Source organism: Pyxicephalus adspersus, chromosome 11, assembly GCF_032062135.1.
Source record: "Pyxicephalus adspersus chromosome 11, UCB_Pads_2.0, whole genome shotgun sequence".
Taxonomy (NCBI): domain Eukaryota; kingdom Metazoa; phylum Chordata; class Amphibia; order Anura; family Pyxicephalidae; genus Pyxicephalus; species Pyxicephalus adspersus.
In genome coordinates, this window is record NC_092868.1 from 36,360,398 (window position 1) to 36,379,964 (window position 19,567).

Genomic DNA, 19,567 nt, shown 5'->3' on the forward strand with positions numbered 1-19,567 from the left:
TGATTCTAAATAGTATCATTATTCATTTATCTTTATGAATTTTATGGATGATTGATAGCTGTTTTGTGATCTTCCTTCTTCTGCAGTATTCTATTAGGTCTTCCTCTTTTCACCTTAGCTGCCCCCTTTTCTTTTTTCTCTATGCATTAGCTTTCTTTTATATAAACCCGTCCATCAGTGAACTCCTCTGTATGATGTCACCTTCAATGGTAGAGAACAGACAAGGCCCCTGGCTCCTCCCCGTCCACTTAAGAATAAGTAAATTCATAGTTAAGCTTTACTGCAAAGTGACAATCATAATGCTTAGATTTATATTTGTTAGAAAATGCTCACATTTTCTTGTCTTTTGCCTAATTACCTATGTAAACTAAGTAATATTCTAGCCAAAAACACCCCAATGGGTGAATACAATAATTCCTTCAGTAGTAACAACAAGCAGTTTAAACATCTTTAAAATCCACACTATACTTTGTATACACCACTGCTGGTAATAGGCTTATGAGGTTTGGGTTTTTAAATCATTTTATTTCACTTAGCTTTGAAAATTGTTGTTAAGATTTTGCCCAAACATACATATGTGTAACCTGCAATAAATGAAAATATTTAACACAATTAAATTAAAATACTCATAAAATAAATATATTTATATTTTATTATGATTCCAGATTAATCATTATATTATTTTAATTAGTCATTCAGTAGTTTTAAATAATTTAGAATGCAGTGCAGTTAATAAACAATTAGGAATTGCGTATATTACCCACCATATACCATAGCGTGCCGAGTATCCATTTATAGAGTTCACTATGCTATAAATTATTTCATATTTTATTTCTGAACTTTTTTGTTACACTTTTTCACACATATCACAATAAAAAAAAATAATTTGCCACCATATCCATACACATCCTATAAACATAAAAATAACCTGTAGATATCTATCTGTCCCATATAGTAATTAGCCAGGTATATGTGCAGAACTGTACATTTGATTTGTTTTGTTTTTCCCAATGTATTCCTCAATCTAATGAATATTGAACATGCAATATATTATATTTTTTCTGCCAAAGAAAACTACCAATTTTTTTTCCTAAACAGGTTGATTAGATCTCACCCCATTGCATTTTATTAATAGTTTCTTATATTATCAAATTATTTTATATTATATTCCTAAAGCTGTACTCCAGCCTTCAATTTTCTATACCCTACAAGCATTACTCTCAAACTGAACAGTAAATGTGGAAGCAGCTAAAAATTAATCCAAAATTCAGTGTACTTAAATTTATAGTCTTGTAATGTGTAATCTTTTAGGCTACGGGGTAATTCTTTTTTAGGTGCCTATTTTAGGGACATGCAACAGCGTTATGAAAGCACTTTTTTACCCTATGCTGAATAGGTGGGGACAGGAAAAAATGAGGGAGATTTTTTTTATATCCAAGAATTTCTGCAAACAATTAAAGGATTTTGGTTAAGTTACGCAATTTTGGTGAAATAGCCTAAAATCATTTTGATGACATAAAGTTAAATTGTTTTTGGTAGTTTTTTAAAGGTGCATTGGACTTGGAGTCACCAAAGTATCACGTAAGCTGCCTACTATTGTCCTCAATTAGTTAAAAAAATACCCAACTGGAATTCTGTACTGTGTTAAAGGTTCACATGTTACCTTCACCTCTCCTTCTACTCTACCCTCTACACTTACAATTTTCGCTACCTTTTCTTACCCGGCCAATTTATTTTCTAAGTTGGCAAGCCCAATTTATTCCATATTTGGTGATTTTTGGTGTAAAGTGTATTTTGGTCATTTTTATGTTTTCACGTTTTTATTCATGTGTTAATCCTTGAAAATAACTTTGATAATGTTATGTTACTTGTTTAGGAGGAAGAAGACCACTGCCTTGACTGGCTGCTTGCTATTTGCTTTGTCATGGTGGTGGTGTCTTATATTGATACCTTCTTTTTTTTTATGGTATGTAAAATATATGTCAAAATATTAAAATAATAATTGTTCAATTGTTTATTTTTTTAGTTTTATTTCTACTGTGCTTGCTCATATTGTACCTAACTATTCCCTGATGAAACGGATTTAATCTGCGAAATGTGCCAGAAAGTACAAGAGTGCTATCAAATTCTTTGTGAGGCTGTTATAGTCCACATTTACTAGTGTTACCTATATGCTTAGTTGTAAACTGTCTACTGAAATTATACCCATTGTAACATGAAGTCTTTATTTTAGCTTGCCTTGTGCAAATATTTTTTTTAAAAAAGATGTTATTAATAAAATGTATTTAAATATATATTTTCTTATATGTTCTGTCTTAAAAGTCCCACATACAATAGGTCATTTTGAAGAGAGATCAATTCAACCGAAATCACTATGTACATCACTAACTATTAATCAGAATAAATATATACATATTATATATAATATATAATGTGCTTTGTGAGTTTCTGGTCTGTAAAACTTCTTAGTGGATCTAATAACATTTAGTTAAGATTCCAGCGGGCCCAGACACCTGCAAAGGAAATTGTAGTTATCAACAAGAATATGAGATATGCTCGAAAAAGTAATTTGTCAATAATGTAGCCAATTGTAAGCCACTCCTGTATTATATATTCATGGTCACTTTTCTTTAGATGTACATGAATGGATTCAACTTCCTTTAGTATATTACGAAGCAGTTCAAAATCTTTTCCCACTGGTAGTTGTCTCGTGTCATCCAATGCATTTTCATTACAGTAACTTGTCAGTTTTTCTGCAGACAGAAGGAATCAAAATGTAGATGTCTCATTCTGAATAATGGCAACTGTAAAAAGCATATTAGTTCTACTGAAGACTGTGTAGCAATGGAGAAAAATATTAATAGTGGGGATCTTGCCATGTTTGTAATAAATCTTTAACTCAGCATTTCAGACAACTAACACTACATTGTAGGTTCTAGTCTAGTGTTTTTCTCAACCTATTTGTAAGAGTGACATTCCTCCCAGTGGACAGCTATTTAAGAGGCATTCTTCCCACTGACCACCAGACTAATGTATTGTGATTTGTGCATATAATATTTATAGTAAGGGTTTCCTGAACACCTGAAGGTTAGTTCAAGGTTTTTCCTCATGTTATTAAGGTTGTGAAACATTGCTTTGATCTAAAAACAAAATTATTTTCCTTTTTTCATTCTAATATTCTTAGTGGCCATTATCATTATCATTCAGGTGACATAACAAAAATGTGTAGTTTTTAGTGGATCAGAGGGAAAAGTTTGCCAATAAGAAGCTGGTGGAAGTGTCATCTGTCTTTACAAAGACTTTATCCCCTTTTTTTGTTTTGGGAAAATATTCCTAATTGGACACAGATAGCAAAACAAATATAGTTAAACTTTGTAAATTCCATATTTACCTCTGTCCAGGCATTGTGGAGGAATTAATTTTTTAAGTTTACAGCTCTTCCACTCCTATTTTCCAAATCAGCAGAATATTGTCAACATGCCAGGCCTCTAATGTGTAGATACACTGGGCATTCCAAGGATGTGGAAGATACACTTCCATTGGTGAACTTGGGTGATCCAGCAAACCTTGAATGGATTTCTAATTCATTTGCTATTTGTTAGCAAATGTTTTCTATCCTGGACCAGATCAATTTCATGTTTGCTGGATCATCCAGGTTCACTAACATCAACATATTTCCAATCTAGATCAAAACTGTTATGTTTTGGTTAGGTCAGCAATTGTCAGCTTTAAAGAATTTTTTTGTATGTTAAATGTAAGATGGAGGGGGTACTTGCTAGTAAAATAGTGCTTACATATTATATTAGACCCCTAAGGATTAGTAAAAATCTCACCTGTGCTTGTCTCAGTTGAACTATCTTCCGCTGGTTTAATAATTTGTGCCCACTCTTTTAGGCAGACCAAGGGAGCCACTATTTTCACAATCAATTTCATTAGCCACGAAGGAACCTCTGGATGTATGTTCTGCTTGTGGATTATTCGAACTATGATTATGCTCTCCATCAAACTGATAACAAGCATTACCATGCACAGGATGAAGTACACAGCTATGTAAATGGGAACAAAAATCATTGTGTATCACAACAGGAATTTGTAGTTCTATATTGGTATACAGGGACACAAGAATTCTGAAAGCTTGTCCAAAAAACAAAAAACCTCCATGGCAGTGAGCTGTAAGCAAAAACACTTCCTAAACTAAAGTTAAACTTCATGTGACTGTTATGCCCTATGTGCTTGTGATAAAAAAAATGAATTAGCCAAATGTAATCTAATTTGAATTCACCTACCTATGAGAGGTGTCCCACTTGCTGGCAATTGTTCTGAAACGATGATGAGAAAAACTGAGTAGCCTAATAATAGAGTGATCTTGAAAGAAATTCTCTCCCCACTTTCTGGAGGAAGGTAAAATCCCACAATATCCATCACCAAGAGTAACATACTTGGGAACAACAGATTAACAGTGTAGAACAGAGGCCTCCTCTTTATTATAATCTGTTGAAAGACAGAGTATATGTGAAATTTAAAATTCTTTGATAGATACTGAATTATAATTATGGCCTTTCAATATTAACTAAAATTCAATTCCAGGTAACACTAGTAATGAGTGAAAAGTCATTTTAAGCTGATTAAAAAGGAATGGGGGTGGCAATAAAATGTGTAAATGTGGGTTCTTTAAGAATCAATGTCTTTGTGTGGGTGGATGAGTGGCTGGAATGGTGCCAGCCAATGGGAGCCAGCCAAGTGGAAGTTCCTGGTCCCACTATGGGTGAGAACATAGCCTCAGCCGCACTAATTTTAATGTTCATAAATTTACCTTTACAAGAATTTTATTCACCTTCCCCTTTAATTTCTGCTTACTTCTGTCAAAGTGGCCAATACTCTTCCTGGTGGAGATACCATACTTCTACTCTTACTCGCCACCTTATTCCTCCAATTAACATAAAGCTTTACAGAGCCAATCACCTGAACCCACCCCCCTCTACCTTCTCCCTGAGCAATCACCTGACCCCATCCATGTTCATGATCCTGGCCACTACCTCCCTTATTCCTGAAAACAGTGGTGAGCTCCTGCCCAACTCACGTCCTCCTTACTCCCAGCCCCCAGCAGAAGGCCAGTGTATGCACCCTATGCAGAAGGTCACCAAGTTCATCACTGTGCTAGGTTTAGTTGAGCTTGTTGCATCTATGTACACAGGATAAAATTTTGATCACAAATCTCTGTCGCCCAGGAAAGCTAAGACAATACTAAACAAGTGTGGGAAGTAAATGCTACCGAGGGTCAGGGGATATTTCTACAAGTAGTTTGGGATTATTAGCATTCTGTAGGTCTTTTTAGATTACTATATAATTTTCATCTCCTGTAAACCAAAGTTACTTTGATTCTTTTTTTTCCAAAAGACTGTTATTTCTCTAATTGTCTAAGTCACACAGATATCAATTTTATCAGCTCCAAAAGGATCACAGTGTCATCAAGCATGGGGTCTTTGGAGCATGAGGGAAACTGGAGCACAGGGGAAACTGGTGCACAAAGGTTTTTTTAAGGACGGATCTTTGGAGAACACTTCCTTCCCTGACCACTCATGGCACCTTGACCATAAGATCCCTAGTATAAAGAGGCTGCTAGAGCAAAAAAGATGACTGGAGCACAAAGGGTCACTGTAGTACCCATGGTCACAGGCGCATTAAAAATAATAACTGGAGTATGGAGTACATTCTCTGTATGTTGTCTAGTAAATTAACTACACATAGGTTACCAGACAACTAAGTATTCAGTTTTGATATCAGTTTCTTTAATTCAATGCAAAAGAGAACAGGCTAGAAGAGGGAATGACTGTGCTAGTATCCTATGAAACTCTGTTGCAAGTACATTGATAATACAGGGGATCAGAAGAAAAGAGGGAGGTAAAGGAAACAGTGGATCCAATCAGTGAGCTGTGAGCTTTCTGATTGTACTGTCTGGCTAAAGTGTACGGATCACATATGTACATTTAATATTCTCATTTTAAAACAAAACCTTTTAACATTTTTCTTTAAAACATATATCCCAGGTATCTGAGAAAGATGGACTTTTAGAGATATAGGTCAAGATTAATTGAGTATCAGAATATTAGGGATCGCAGGGTTTCTGAGACAGAAAACGTGTCACAGCAAGAAAAGCTAAAGAGCTCTATGTGGGCAAAGTTATAGCATTAAGCAATATAAACAAATTACACTGTTTTTTTGCATTTTTAAATAAAATTGTCAGAAGGGAAAATGCCAAATTGACTCATCTCTAAATTTGTAGGTTCAAAAAGAGGTTTTAGGCACGTTTGCAATGGAACATCTGCACCACCAAAGGTTTCTGGACAGACAAATACACAAATAAAGTGAAACGACTGCAAATTATAGAACAAATTGTCTGTAAAGCTCAATTCCAGGGAGATTTAAGACAGATATTACCACATCTCTGAAATAATTTGAGCATTGTAAATAAATGCAAGCCATGTAAGTACCTAAATATGACTTGTTGGCACCTTGGTAGTAAATACCGAATGGATTCCACACTTCTTGATAAGAATGATCTCTGAAGATTTTCTGTATAAAATTTTCCATATTGGGGGAACACACTAGTAAACCAGCAAACAATGATTAGGGTAGATGGCATGATGATGATGCGGTTGGACAATAAAGTGTGGACTCTTCTATCAAATGGTTTGGAATTGACCTTTACACTCTTTTATGCAATATATTCTAACTAGAGACATGGCCAACAGATGAGTTCTGTCCGCTGCTGTGCCAGACTGTACTCTCTGGCAAAGCTGTGTAAATCTCAGATTTAGATGGATAGAAAAACAAATCCACTGGTAAAAAAGCTCCTATACATGTGCTTTGTTGGTTTATTGCCCGAAGTTCCAACCAGGAAGACTATATACTTACAAAATATATGACTTCTCCAAAGCTGACTCCCTTCTCTTTAAATTGCCTGTATTTGGGGATTACCTCAACAAGTTCCCACTCTCCCTCCTTCGTCTTGTAGATTGGGAAAAATGTTTTGTCATGATCATCAGGTTTTGAAAAGTTTAAATCAATATCCTTAGCTAAAAAATAGAAATTAGAAAGGCATAATAAATAAATATTTTCTTTGTTAGTTGTATTTTTTATATTGCTTATGATTATTTTAGTCTCAAAGTGATTCTAATAACAAGATGCTTTAAATTGGAGCCATTTGTTTTTTTAGCATCTTAAAAAACCTGCTGTAGGAAAACTAAACTGTAAGAAGTAAACTAAAGAAAAGAAAAAAATCACTCACCTTTACTTGCTCAGATCCGTCGATTCCTTTGGAGTTTTTCTGGATTGGATCCCGCGCCATCCTGGAATGCTCCTTTGTCCTTGTGAGGAGGAAGCATCGAGCACCACCATCCTTTTTCCCCTTTCTCCACCTTTTGCCTATGTCACCAAATCTCGCATTTCACAGGCGCGAGATCGAGAAACATAGCCTGCAGTTGACAGGGTAAAAAAAAGAGTGCCAATCTCATGGCGCATGAGTGAGATCAGCATTTCCCGGTTGAAGAAAAAGCTCCTGAAATCTGAGATCGAGCATGTGCAGAAGGAGCAGCCAGAAACCTCCTCGGATGCATGACATGGATATCCCAGGAGGCTCTGCGCTCCCATTCTGTCTTTATCACCACACAACGATATAAACCCGCTTCCCCCAAAAAAGAAGGTCATTTTTACCTTACATGAAAGGTTTGTCTACTCTTTTATGTAACGTAAACATTTTAGTTTCGGTCCACTTTACGGGGATCAAAGAAGAGAAGATCATTGCAGAGTGGGACATGTGTGACTTGCCTGCTTGGTTTAGACATAGTCTATTGAAGTCTTTTGTAAAAAAAACATGTGCTCCTCTGGAGTTTTGGGTTTAATAAAGGAGAGATTTGGACAGTAGTCATTTTTGGTTGGATTTTCTTTCATGTTCAGCATACAAAATCTAAGAGGATGAATGAAGCATTGTTGGAAAAGGATTATAAAGAGATCAGAAATGGTGGCTGAAGGTTTGCGGGTTTTCATATTTGTAAACCATTGTAGTCAAAGCTGATGACTTGAGCAATTAACTGCGTGTAGCCTTACTGTACAAATCTAACAATGCCCTAAGGTCAAGGGCTTGTAATTAGGGACAGGACACAGGGTACTGTTACTTCAAATAAGATATGGTGAATCAAACAACAGGAAGGCAAAGCCTAATATTTTCATGGGACAGCTGTAGACTGGTTTACTTAGGAAGGGAGTTCCTAGAAAAAAAATAGGCAAGATCCCTTTGCCGGATTTGCATAGGAGGAGGAAGCAAGTTGTCATAGACCAGGGTACATGGTTAAGGAGTCTACAGATGTAAAGATTATTCAGAAGTGGGCCAGTGTTTCAAGAACAGCAAGAAGAGAGTGTGACAAGTTTAGTTTATTTTTCTAAAAATATTACATAACAAAAGTGGAAACCCTTCTTATTTTGAACTGATCTGTGTGTATTGACATAGTTAGCAGGAACATATTCTATGTTGTTTGCACTATTTAAGGTAATAAACACTAGTGGTGAAACAGGACAGACAAAATGCTAAATGGGATAAGGAAGGGACCATAAAATTTTGAATTTAAGTGGGCTTTTGAGTGGGCTACTTGTAGAATAATGAACTTTTCATATGACTGCCAAGGACAAATTGTTAAACCTGTTTAACAAAGCAGTGCAGGTCATCTAGTTATCCTAAAACGGATTGCTAAGACGAACTTCCTGGATTTTTTTCCTCCCATGTACATTATGGGGAATAATGTTGTTTAAATATGTTTCTGCTCTGCTCTTCTCAGGACCTTTTCAGCCAAACATGTCTTAATGTGTCCCCATTCACCTCTAGTGCTGATTGGCTGAGAAAAGGTTAATTTTTTTTCACCCAATCAAGAGAGAGGCCTTGTGGGGACATTGCTCCTGGCAGCCCTAGTGGAGTTTTGGCCATGTGGCATCCCACGCTTTCAGGAGTCCCAAGGCTGTGCTGTCAGAGGACAGCTGTGAGAAGAATCCTTTCATGGTGGGATAACCTGAAAAAAGGTCTAAGTAAGTACAGTTAAACATCAATCACATACAAATAATAAAAATAAAACATTAGTTATAGTATATATAGTATAGCCATATTAATATTTTTAGGCAATGAGTAAGGGGTATTATGTGCCCCTGTACTCATTCCCCATGGTGGCGGGGTGGACACCTGGGGGGTCCCCTTAGTATAGGGAACTTTCAGATTCCAAAGTTCTCCTATAAATGAACATATAAACAAATGATTAAAAGTAGCTTAAAACTCCTTTAAATGATTGTAAAAGGGCTTATAAATGCCTGAAAACACGTCATTGGTGTTTGCATTTTAAGCACTTGTATAAATGCATATAAACACATATAAAGGCAGTAGGAGCATTTATGTGTGTTTTAAAAACATTCCATGTAGACCCAATCTAAAGAAAATACGAAAAAAAAAATTGCATTGGTTGCAGATAGCCCTTTGCCTGTAGTCCACGTATACATTTTAGAACTAGGGTAAATTTTAGACCATGTCGAACACTGACAACAGACATACTTGTTAAACTCCAGCTTACGAATGTGAGGGAACAATTCTGGCGATCAAAGGGAAAATAGTAGATTTCAAGGCTGCAAGAAGATACTATATGCATTGGTTTGCTGCGAAAAACTCTTCCGTTGTTATTTATATAGAGATAGCTGATCTCACGGGGCTTCTCCTCATTCACTCTAAAATGCAAAACAACCATATATATATATAATATAATATAATATATATAAGAGTTAACAAACTTCTGAATGCTTCCGAATATTTGCCTAAATTTTTCCTAAGATTTATTATCTACAATTGCCAATCCTATTTAACGTTTTGTTGAGTGCTAAGCACAAAAAAAGACTCAAAATGTATACCTGATCAACTATGGTTTATTCTAGCTCATTATAAAAATTATAAAAATGTACCCTTTTTCCTTGCTACTCCCACATTAGTCTTTTCTGCTAGCTAGTGTGCCTAATCTAGAATAGAAAATATTACAACATTAACATTAATATTATAATGGAATATTAAAGTGAGCATTATGTAACAGAAAAGGATGTAAAAGCAGACAGTATGTAAAGAGAAACCGAGAAAACAGAGAAAACTCTGGAGCGTATAAGAGCAAGAAGTATGTGTAAGAGAGAAAGGTAGAAGATGTGACCATGGGCAGTATGTGCTGGAAAGGAATTCGGAGGTATGATAGTAGGCAGTATGTAGAGGAGTTCAGTGTGACAGTGAGCAGTATATGACTCTTCTAGTTAATCAGCCAAAAAGAGGAGGTGGTAGGATCAGATTTTCCCAGATCTCCAATAGTACAGAGCAGGGTAAGCACTAGTTCAGCTCCCTTCTGTTCCTTTGCCATACATGTGCTACCATAGCTCCAACTTCTACTGGCTGCACAACCTGTGTGCCCTAATAAACTGGGATGTCCAAGGCAAAGCTGACAGCTGCAATTTATCAGAACTGGTAAAGCAGAAGCAGAGCTGCAGAATGTGAACAGAGGAACGAAAGGAAGCATGACAGTGGAGTTTGCCTGGGAGTAACCTTTTTGAAAGTGAGGGGGAAGTTCTACTTTGCATGAACACAAAATGAATGGGCCACATAATGCCGGGGTCACATAACACATTTCTGGTTTTCATAGTTATGCACTGGACTCACAATGTGGGCTGAATTGATTCTTCATTGACTCCGACAAAATGGCCAACATCTTGTTGAATATAACAACAGTGTTTTTATTGCAGAGATCAAGTGATGATTTTGATGTTACAAATTTCACATTCCTCCACCCACATCACTCTGTTCATGTACCTAGCACTCTACAGTAGGAACACTGCTGTGATCATCATAAACCTTCTTGTTTAATACTCCTGTGATCAGCTGGGAATCCTTTGAGCCCCAACTCTGACATCTGCTCTATTGAACAGCAAAGAAGCACCTAGACCACTGTCTCCCTGCCTATTGCCCAGTATGTACCTACTGTGTTACATGCATCTGTTTTCCCCCATGGCAAAAAGAAGTTGATTTTTAAAATAATTAAATCATTTTTAAAAATCTGATCTGGTAAAACTAGAAGGGGTCGCAGATTGACTTCTGCCCACTAGAATATGTCTACAAGATACATCATTCTCTTTTCACAGGACTGCAATAGAAAATGATCAGGTATATTAGTCTATGCTGAAAATCATTTTAGTTTTATTTACACATTCTCCACTTGCCTAGTAATTTAAAAGTGGATTTTTTAAGGGGTATAAAAAACACTCCTAGTTTAAGGTATTGCATAGACTGTAATAATTGACAATCTTGCTAGCACTGCACTGAAAATCAAGAACAATAGTGAGTTGACTGAAACTTCCTAATCCAACTGATTGAACTTTTGCTCAATGGAAGTGTTACAGTATACAGTTTAACAAATATTATTTAAAGATTTAGGCTGTGCATTGTAAATTCAGATTGACTATAAGCACATGAAATATGTCCTATATAAGTATATATAAATTGCATACTTACGATTCAACAACTGTAATATCTGGCAGCCACAGCTTTTGCGTAGGAAGAGAAATTTTTTTCACATTGTCGAAGTTTTTAGGATCCCATGAGAGAAAATCATCCAGCCAGTACTGTAGCGCATAAAAAGGAAAAAATATATACAAAAGATTAGCTGAACTACATTTGTATTTCATCTTCAATGTACAGATAAACCCAGAATGCTTAGAGTGATGTTCAAGGAAAAGCTATAAGCTACTTGCATGTCTTTACAGAAATACGTAGTAAATCCAAAATGCATTATTCCCATAATGCTATTTAAAGGATTTCTATTGACAAAAATATGTTCTAAGGTCCCTAAGTCCCTATAACAGTTGATAATTAGGGGTGAACTCTGGCATTCTTGACAAAATTTCCTCGACGTTCCAATGGAAATTTCACAAAACCATCTGAAATCACTATAGGAGGATTATCACGGCTGCATTCATAAATACAGCCGTGGGAATCCTTCTGTCAGTGAGTGATCCCTGGGCAAACCCTCATTCTGACTTTTAGTGCCCGGGGATCTCTTACTGAGAGGGGGACTATTGCGGCTGTATTTATGAATGCAGCCGCGATAATCCTCCTCTCAGTGAGAGATCCGCCGCAGCTGCATTTATTGAGATCAGTGTGTAATACCCGGCACTGGAGGTTAATCAATTTTCACTGGCCGTTCTCGCTTAAAATTCGGTCAGCCAGAACGGCCAAATTCGCAGTGAGGTCGAGTTATAATTTCTCGCTCGCTCATCCCTATTGATAACCCTGTATGAATGCCAAAGAATTGATAAATGAACAGGTAAAAAACAGCCTTTATATCGAAACCAGCAGTAAAGTTTTCTTTCAACAAACAATGAACAGCAGTTGGCAAAGTGTTTTGTAAACTCTGCCCATTTTTCTAGGGAATTTTCTATAACTTAATGCCAATCCAGACATTTAAACTCTTAACAGCAAAGCTACAATGACTAATAGTGGGGGCTGCGCTATGTTCCAGTCCCCTCTCTATAAAAACTACTGGTGGTGGAGTAAGTTAGGAAAAGCTTTCCGTTGAAGTAGGGCAGCCATTCTCAACCTAGGGTTCTTCGAGTGGATGATTGACTTCCATTTTGTGGTGTCTGCATAACTCTAGGTGTCTGCAACACTAAAGAATCAGCATTGTGTCACTGGGGATCTGTTAGCTTTCTAAGAGTGGCACTGACAACAGCATTATAAGGAGAATGTTCTTCCAATTGACCACTTCTATAAGGGACGTTTTTTCCCATTCTTTCTCTGGGGTAATGAATCACATATGGAAATATTTCTTTTCATCTACTTTTTTTTACTTTTTTTTCATTTTACACAAAATTATATCTCAAACTTTTCCAAAAAAATTACATTTAGATAACTCAGGAATTGTTGGACCACATATCTATATTAATGTAAATGTTACATTAATGTAATGTTAAAGCAATTTGTACCTAAATATATGTTTTATGACTAAGCTAATTTTTTTGTCCTGTAGTTTTTTTTTTGGAGCGGGGGAGAGATCATCCTAAGGAATTTTTTTCCTGTAAGTGTGTTATATTTATTTTAACCTCCCTAGCGGTTCATTTCTTTTCGGTTTTATATGTCTAAAAGCAGTACATTGTTTTTCATGAAAATTTATTTTACAGTATAATATAATAGTATGAGTATTATAAAGTTTGAAACACAAAATCATGTAAAAATAATACATTGAATAAATTAAATTTTTTTTTGTTTTAAAAATACATATTAAACTCATACTAATATATATACTGTAAAATAAATGTTCTTGAAAACAATGTACTGCTTTTACACATATACATCCAATGTTTTTCATTCAATACAGTTATTTTATATTGAATGAAATGGATTTTGAATTTCCCGCCATGCCCTGCCTGCAACGTACACACGCACCGATGTCACCGGGAACTCCCCAGTGACTCATCGAATGCAGAAGCCGGCTGGAAGAAGAGAGAAGAAGACCTAGATCGCGGCGATGGACGACGCGGGACGTCGGCGGATCAGGTAAGCGCTGTATTTACTATTGTCTCCCATAGGATTATCTACCCCGAGTGTGACTGTGAATCACCTTACCTCATCATACCAAACATAAGTAGAGATTAACTGATTTTTTTCATCCTAAACAAAAAAAATAGTAAAAATATAAATATGAAAATATTATAATACAATATTTTACAAAAATAAAATAAAAAAAGAATATGCAAAAAGAGTGATTGTTAAGGGTACACAGTAAATTGCAAGTTCACACTTTTATTTAAGTAGTTGCTGCTTTCTACACAGTAAACACAGAGACTACCGAGACTTCTCTCAAGTCTCAGCAACGTGAATATGAGATAAGTTAAAAGATAAATAGGCACAGCACACGATACATCCATCTGAACATGCTGCCATGTGTATGCATGTACATGCCTCCTCATCACATGCACGCATTGAAGCACATGCCTCTCACTTGAATGAACACATTGCAACTATTACCTACTTTCTCTTATAGCAGCTTCTACAGTTAAAGCAATTTACAAGTACAAAAAAGAAAATAATATTTAATCTCTTGTTCACACCTAGTTATTGTAAATCATCCCTAATTAGCTAATTACTCCTCCACCGTCCTTAGCTATTATTTTATGTTTGATTTATGTTTACTTCAATTCATTGCCTCATTTATTTTGCTTTTATTCTTTTTCAGACAACCTGGGATTTGCTGTGTGTGCATGCTTGAGCTAAATTGCTTGTTCTTCTCTTACAGTTATCTTGTTCTTTTACTTCTATATGTTCAACCTCCTATTTTCTATTAGAAATAGATCCAACAGGGTGCTGGAAACATTGCTCTGAAATTTTGGTGTTGACATAATAGCATTGCGCAGTTGCTGCAGATTTGTCAGCTGGACCTCCATGATTTTTTCCATATCACCACATCCCAAAGATGCTCCAGGGGATTGGGATCTGGTGACTGTGGAAGCCATTTGTGTAAAGTTATCCATATTATTAACACCTGAGCCTCTATGCAAATCCACCAAAGCTCTGCAATTATTTTTATCTTGTGTAAAGCACCAAGGACTTTATTTTGATACATTTTCTTAGATCTTTATCACTTCTACAATCAATTTTGTTATATGTTATATAAGTACATTAAAGTTTATGTTAAATTGCAGGTATGAAATGCCTGTTATTAACTGGTTAACATATAATTAATCTTGATCTTTTCTATCCTCTATGCTTTTGGAAAACTCTAGTGGCATTAAACAGAACTATAAACTCAGAAGCATTGAAATTCCACTGTTTTTTTATCTTCAAGTTTTCAATATATTTTTAAATAACCAATGCCAGTTAAGATTTAATTGATTAAATAAATGTTCGAATTTGCATTCTTATGAACAAAATGATTTGATAATACTCATGTTTCAGATTTGTTCTCTTATGATTGGTTCTGTAAATGTATAGACCAATTGGATATTCAATACTTCAAGGACATTTTAAAAAAATCTGAATGTGCTTTGAAAAATAATTAAATGTATGCCATGCAAATACCTGTTGTCATCATTTAACTATCAGTTTCTGTTTACTTTATTACAGATTTGATTAAAAGCTATCCAGTCATAATCTTTTATAATGAATATATGTGGTTTGCTTCTGTGGTTTTTTACTTTGTAAATTTTTGTATGTGGTTTATCTCATTTTAAATACATGTTGAAATGTTATGATAAGGTAGAAGCTTTTGAAGGTCTAATCAGAACATTTCATGGTCTAACTTTGTGTCAATGATTGGTTTGTTTTTTCTTGTAACAGACTAAAAGAACACATTTGCAAATAAAAGTAACCTGAAAATATGAGAATAGGAAAGAGTGAATAATAAATTTAAATGATTTACTTACCACTTCCAGGATGGCAAACAGATCAATGTTTATAGTCACAGTGGTTGCTTGCATCCAGTTTTGCACAGGCCTTACAGCCTTGTTGTATCCATCCATCAAATAATTAGCAAGTTTTACAAAAGTTGCATTCTTCAACTTTATCTTCTCTTTAGAGGTTGCTTCGCCTTGTATAAGAACATCACATAATATAGCAAAGAAAGAAGCTATTTGTAGTTTATGTGTAAGCTAACTAAGCAAATTTGATAACAGATACTAATACACAGATATCTAGCATTACATGAGAAATCAAATCAGAAGAACTGTACAATTTTTGTTGATGTAATGGACACTGGGATGGGCAGATGGATGGATTGACACAATTGGAAAAAAAGGGCTGGACAATGAGATGCAGATATCACGTAGACTAATATATGTTTATCTAGTCTGTATCTTCCAAACATATCTGAAATAATATTAAAATATATTTAAACACATATTTAATTGGACTTACCTGTGCAGGCTATGAAGAGACAAAATGAAAACAGAGTAGGGTACATCCAAGTCATTCTTACTTCTGTTCCTGCAGATCCAGAGGCCACCAGATCAAATAAATTATTGTATATGCTTGAGCGCTTGATGTAAGTTTTTTGTTCCTCTAAATCCAAAATTTGTTATTCCAGATTTGATCTCTTTACCCTCTCATGAAAACTTCAATATCCCACTCATTCATTCACATGATTGTTACAACGCTCCTTTGTTCCTTAACTGCCCTTCAACAGTATGTGTGTTCTCTTTCCTTTACCAGTTCACATCTCAGTTCTTGTCCCCTGTCCTGGATCTTTTATATATAGGATTCAACAACAGCCATAATTTCTCTCTTCTGAATAATGCTACTCTGATATGACTCTAACCCCTCCCTTCTCATTATTGGCACCTTTAGGTTCATTTGATTGTAATCACTCAGACTGATTTTCAATTAGATAAAATGTAAATGCATCTTCCGCCCATCTGCAAATGTAAGTACTTTACGCTGTAATACAGTAATGGCTTTTAGTAATGTTCAGAGCAAAAAGTAAAAGTAGTTTTGATCTGACAATCTGGATAAATCATTGTACCATTATAAAACAATTTTATTCTGTATTTTGATGCTTTTTAAAGTAAAACTCCAGCTTAAACATGTTTTTGTTTTGAATAGAGTAAGAAAGGCTTATTAAATTTAAAAGGTTCTTAATCCTGTCTTTGTTTCTATTTTATAGATTGTTCCTTTGTTATTGGAGGTGATTTAGTACAGGAGTTGTAGGCTACGTACAAACATGCAATGGTTCTTGTACGATAATTGGCTCAGGGCCGGTAAAGGACGAGAATCTGGCATGTGTACAGCGCTCGTCGTCCATCATCCGAACAACCGTTCTGGCGGATGGACGACGAACAATCTTAATGTGTGTGAAGGGGAGAGAGTGCAGCGGGGTGCCACTCTGTTGTTCTCCACCTCCCCTCTCCATAGAGCAAAATGGCCCTGTATGTACAGCACACATCCATGCATCGTGCAGTCGTTAGTCGTTGGAAAGGATGGTGAAAATGCATGTGTGTACATAGCCTTAGGCTGTTCACTTAGCAAAAAAAATGATCACTCTGCTGGGGATTATTCACTTAACCTAGTGAATGTGGTGAAAATCACTTTCAAAAGATACCCAATCATATCCAAGTAAATGTAAAAAAAAAAAAACATGACATTTGCTATACCACCTACCTCTACAGGAGCAGTTTTCACAGGTCCTCTCTAGGTGGGGAAGCAAGAAACACACTTTCTCAGTCCGTACATAAATCCAAGGAGCATTTATTGACCAACACCATAAACAGGAAAGAGGATTAAAAGATGCAAAATGTTCGGACCAATGGTTTCCAGTTTAGAGGGCACTTAAATATCATAACACAAAGCCCAAAACTTAGAACTTCCACTCTTAACATCCCGGGCTTAGACTAAAGGCCTTAAGAGAATCGGGCCCTGTAGCAATTAGTTTGTGAAGAAACTCCCAAGTACAGTGGGTCACCCTTGTTTCAACAGTCCTAATTTAGAGACACACATTGGCTCCTTTCTCAAAAAGCATCCTCAAATTGTATCTCTGCAACCTTTGTGTTTCAGCAATAAAGGTCCCAAGATCCAGGCCCCGGAATAAGCACTCCATAGCCTCTACTTCTACACATACTTATCTACATTTGAATACCTGCCTCAGTGGTTGCTAAACTCACCGATTGGCTAGCAGAAAAATAGATAATTTTAGTGATTGGCCTCTCTTTCTCTCTATCTCTATAGAGCCAGGAATTCAAAAGATAAGCCTACAGCTTTCACTCTGCGTTGATTTGGCCTTATTGGATTCCCACAACTAGGCAAACTACAAAAATTTTAATTTTATTGTTGCATCCTTGTTTAATATGTAACCTGCCAATCAGTTTCAATATTCAATGAGATGTTTTAATCTTTAATATGTTGTATTAGTTGTTTAATAACACAACTGTTTTTTTTTCTTTTGCTGTTATCTGGTGTATAGCTATTTGTTCAATTTTATTCCTACCACAGTTGGATGTGCAATTAGTCACCTGAAATAGACTGTTAAGACCAGTACTGAGGCCAAGTCTGTTCTATTTAAAAAAATATAGAACACTAACCAAAGCAAACGATCACCGAGATTAGTAATTTAAATGCAGTTCACAAAACTTGGAGTCATCAATTGTTTTCCTTCATTAATTATAATATGTGGACCTTTTTAAACTCTGGAAATAAAAGTGTAAAATGTAGGCACCAATAAACTGCTATATATTAATATTATATTATACTAAACACTAAAGGTAGGTAGTTTATTGCTTTTCCATGCATCATGCATAAATAGATGATATGACATTAGAGATAAGTGAATCAGCCCAAAGTAGGATTCAAGACAGGTTGGTTAGGATCACTTGATATAGAAATGCGGGAAATTGTATATATCTGTACCATTACCACCTTAATTTTCTGCATGTTGAAATGTTTGTAGGGCTAAACTCATGGGACCTGATTTAATAAAGCTCACCAAGACTAGAGAGGATACACTTTCATCAGTGAAGCTGGGTGATCCAGCAAACCTGGAATACATTTACTATTTCCTAACAAATGTTATCAGTCCTGGACCAGATCTATTACATGTTTGCTGTGTCACCCAGATTCACTGATGGAAGTGTATCCTCTGCAGCCTTGGAGAGCTTTAATAAATCAGGCCCATAGTCTCAAATCTTTTTCATGCTTTTCTTGAGTGTGCTTATTCCTTAACCTCCTGGGCGGTTCATTTCTGTTCGGATTTATATGTCTAAAAGCGGTACATTGTTTTTCATGAAAATGTATTTTACAGTATAATATAATAGTTGAATATAATAAAGTTTGAAACACAAAATCATGGCAAATATTAAATTAAATAACTCAAATTGTTATTTTTTTAATTATTTAAAAAATTAGAATCATACTCATATTTATTTTATTTATAATATTATTTATATTATACTGTAAAATAAATGTTCATAAAAGACAATGTACTGCTTTTACACATATATATCTACTGTATTGCAGTTATTTTGTATTGAATGCCATACAAATAGATTCGAAATTCCCGTCACTCCCCCAACGCAACGTCCACATGCACCGACGTCACCGGGAACTCTCTGTGACTCATTAGATGTGGAGGTCGCTGGCTGGTGGAAGCGAGAAGAGGGGGATCACGAAGAAGGACGCTGGTGGATCAGGTAAGGCTCTATTTACTATTGTGTTACATTGGTTTAGCTACCCCGAGTGTGACTCGAGGTTACCCCTCTCATGATCTTTTTTTTACTCTGAGCCACACATGGGGTTACCACTCGGTAGGTTAAAGTAGTAAGTAAGCAGAGGTAATATGGCTAGGCTTTTTTTTTAAGCATTGTAGGTCACAGCTGTTGCCAATCGCAATGTTGTCTTGAATCCATTAAATCCAAAAGGAGAGTAAATTTGTTTGCAAACTTTGGTCTTTTTTGCATGTATCAGTTATCAGTATCAGACTATAATTTTAAGTAAGCAAAGTATCAAATGCAGCAACATAGATTAGGATAA

General features: G+C 35.7%; 1 protein-coding gene across 1 annotated transcript; it reads right to left on the reverse strand.

The window, feature by feature from the left end:
* Positions 1 to 938: 938 nt before the first annotated feature.
* On the reverse strand, positions 939 to 16,149 carry LOC140340590 (5-hydroxytryptamine receptor 3A-like). The gene is made up of 9 exons (XM_072425897.1): positions 15,968 to 16,149; positions 15,478 to 15,641; positions 13,682 to 13,726; positions 11,573 to 11,682; positions 9,590 to 9,759; positions 6,916 to 7,076; positions 4,287 to 4,491; positions 3,834 to 4,046; positions 939 to 2,753 (listed from the first exon to the last, which is right to left on the reverse strand). The coding sequence occupies exons 1-9, from the start codon at positions 16,020 to 16,022 to the stop codon at positions 2,485 to 2,487; spliced, it is 1,392 nt and encodes a 463-aa protein (XP_072281998.1). The 5' UTR covers positions 16,023 to 16,149; the 3' UTR covers positions 939 to 2,484.
* Between the last annotated feature and the right edge of the window lie 3,418 nt (positions 16,150 to 19,567).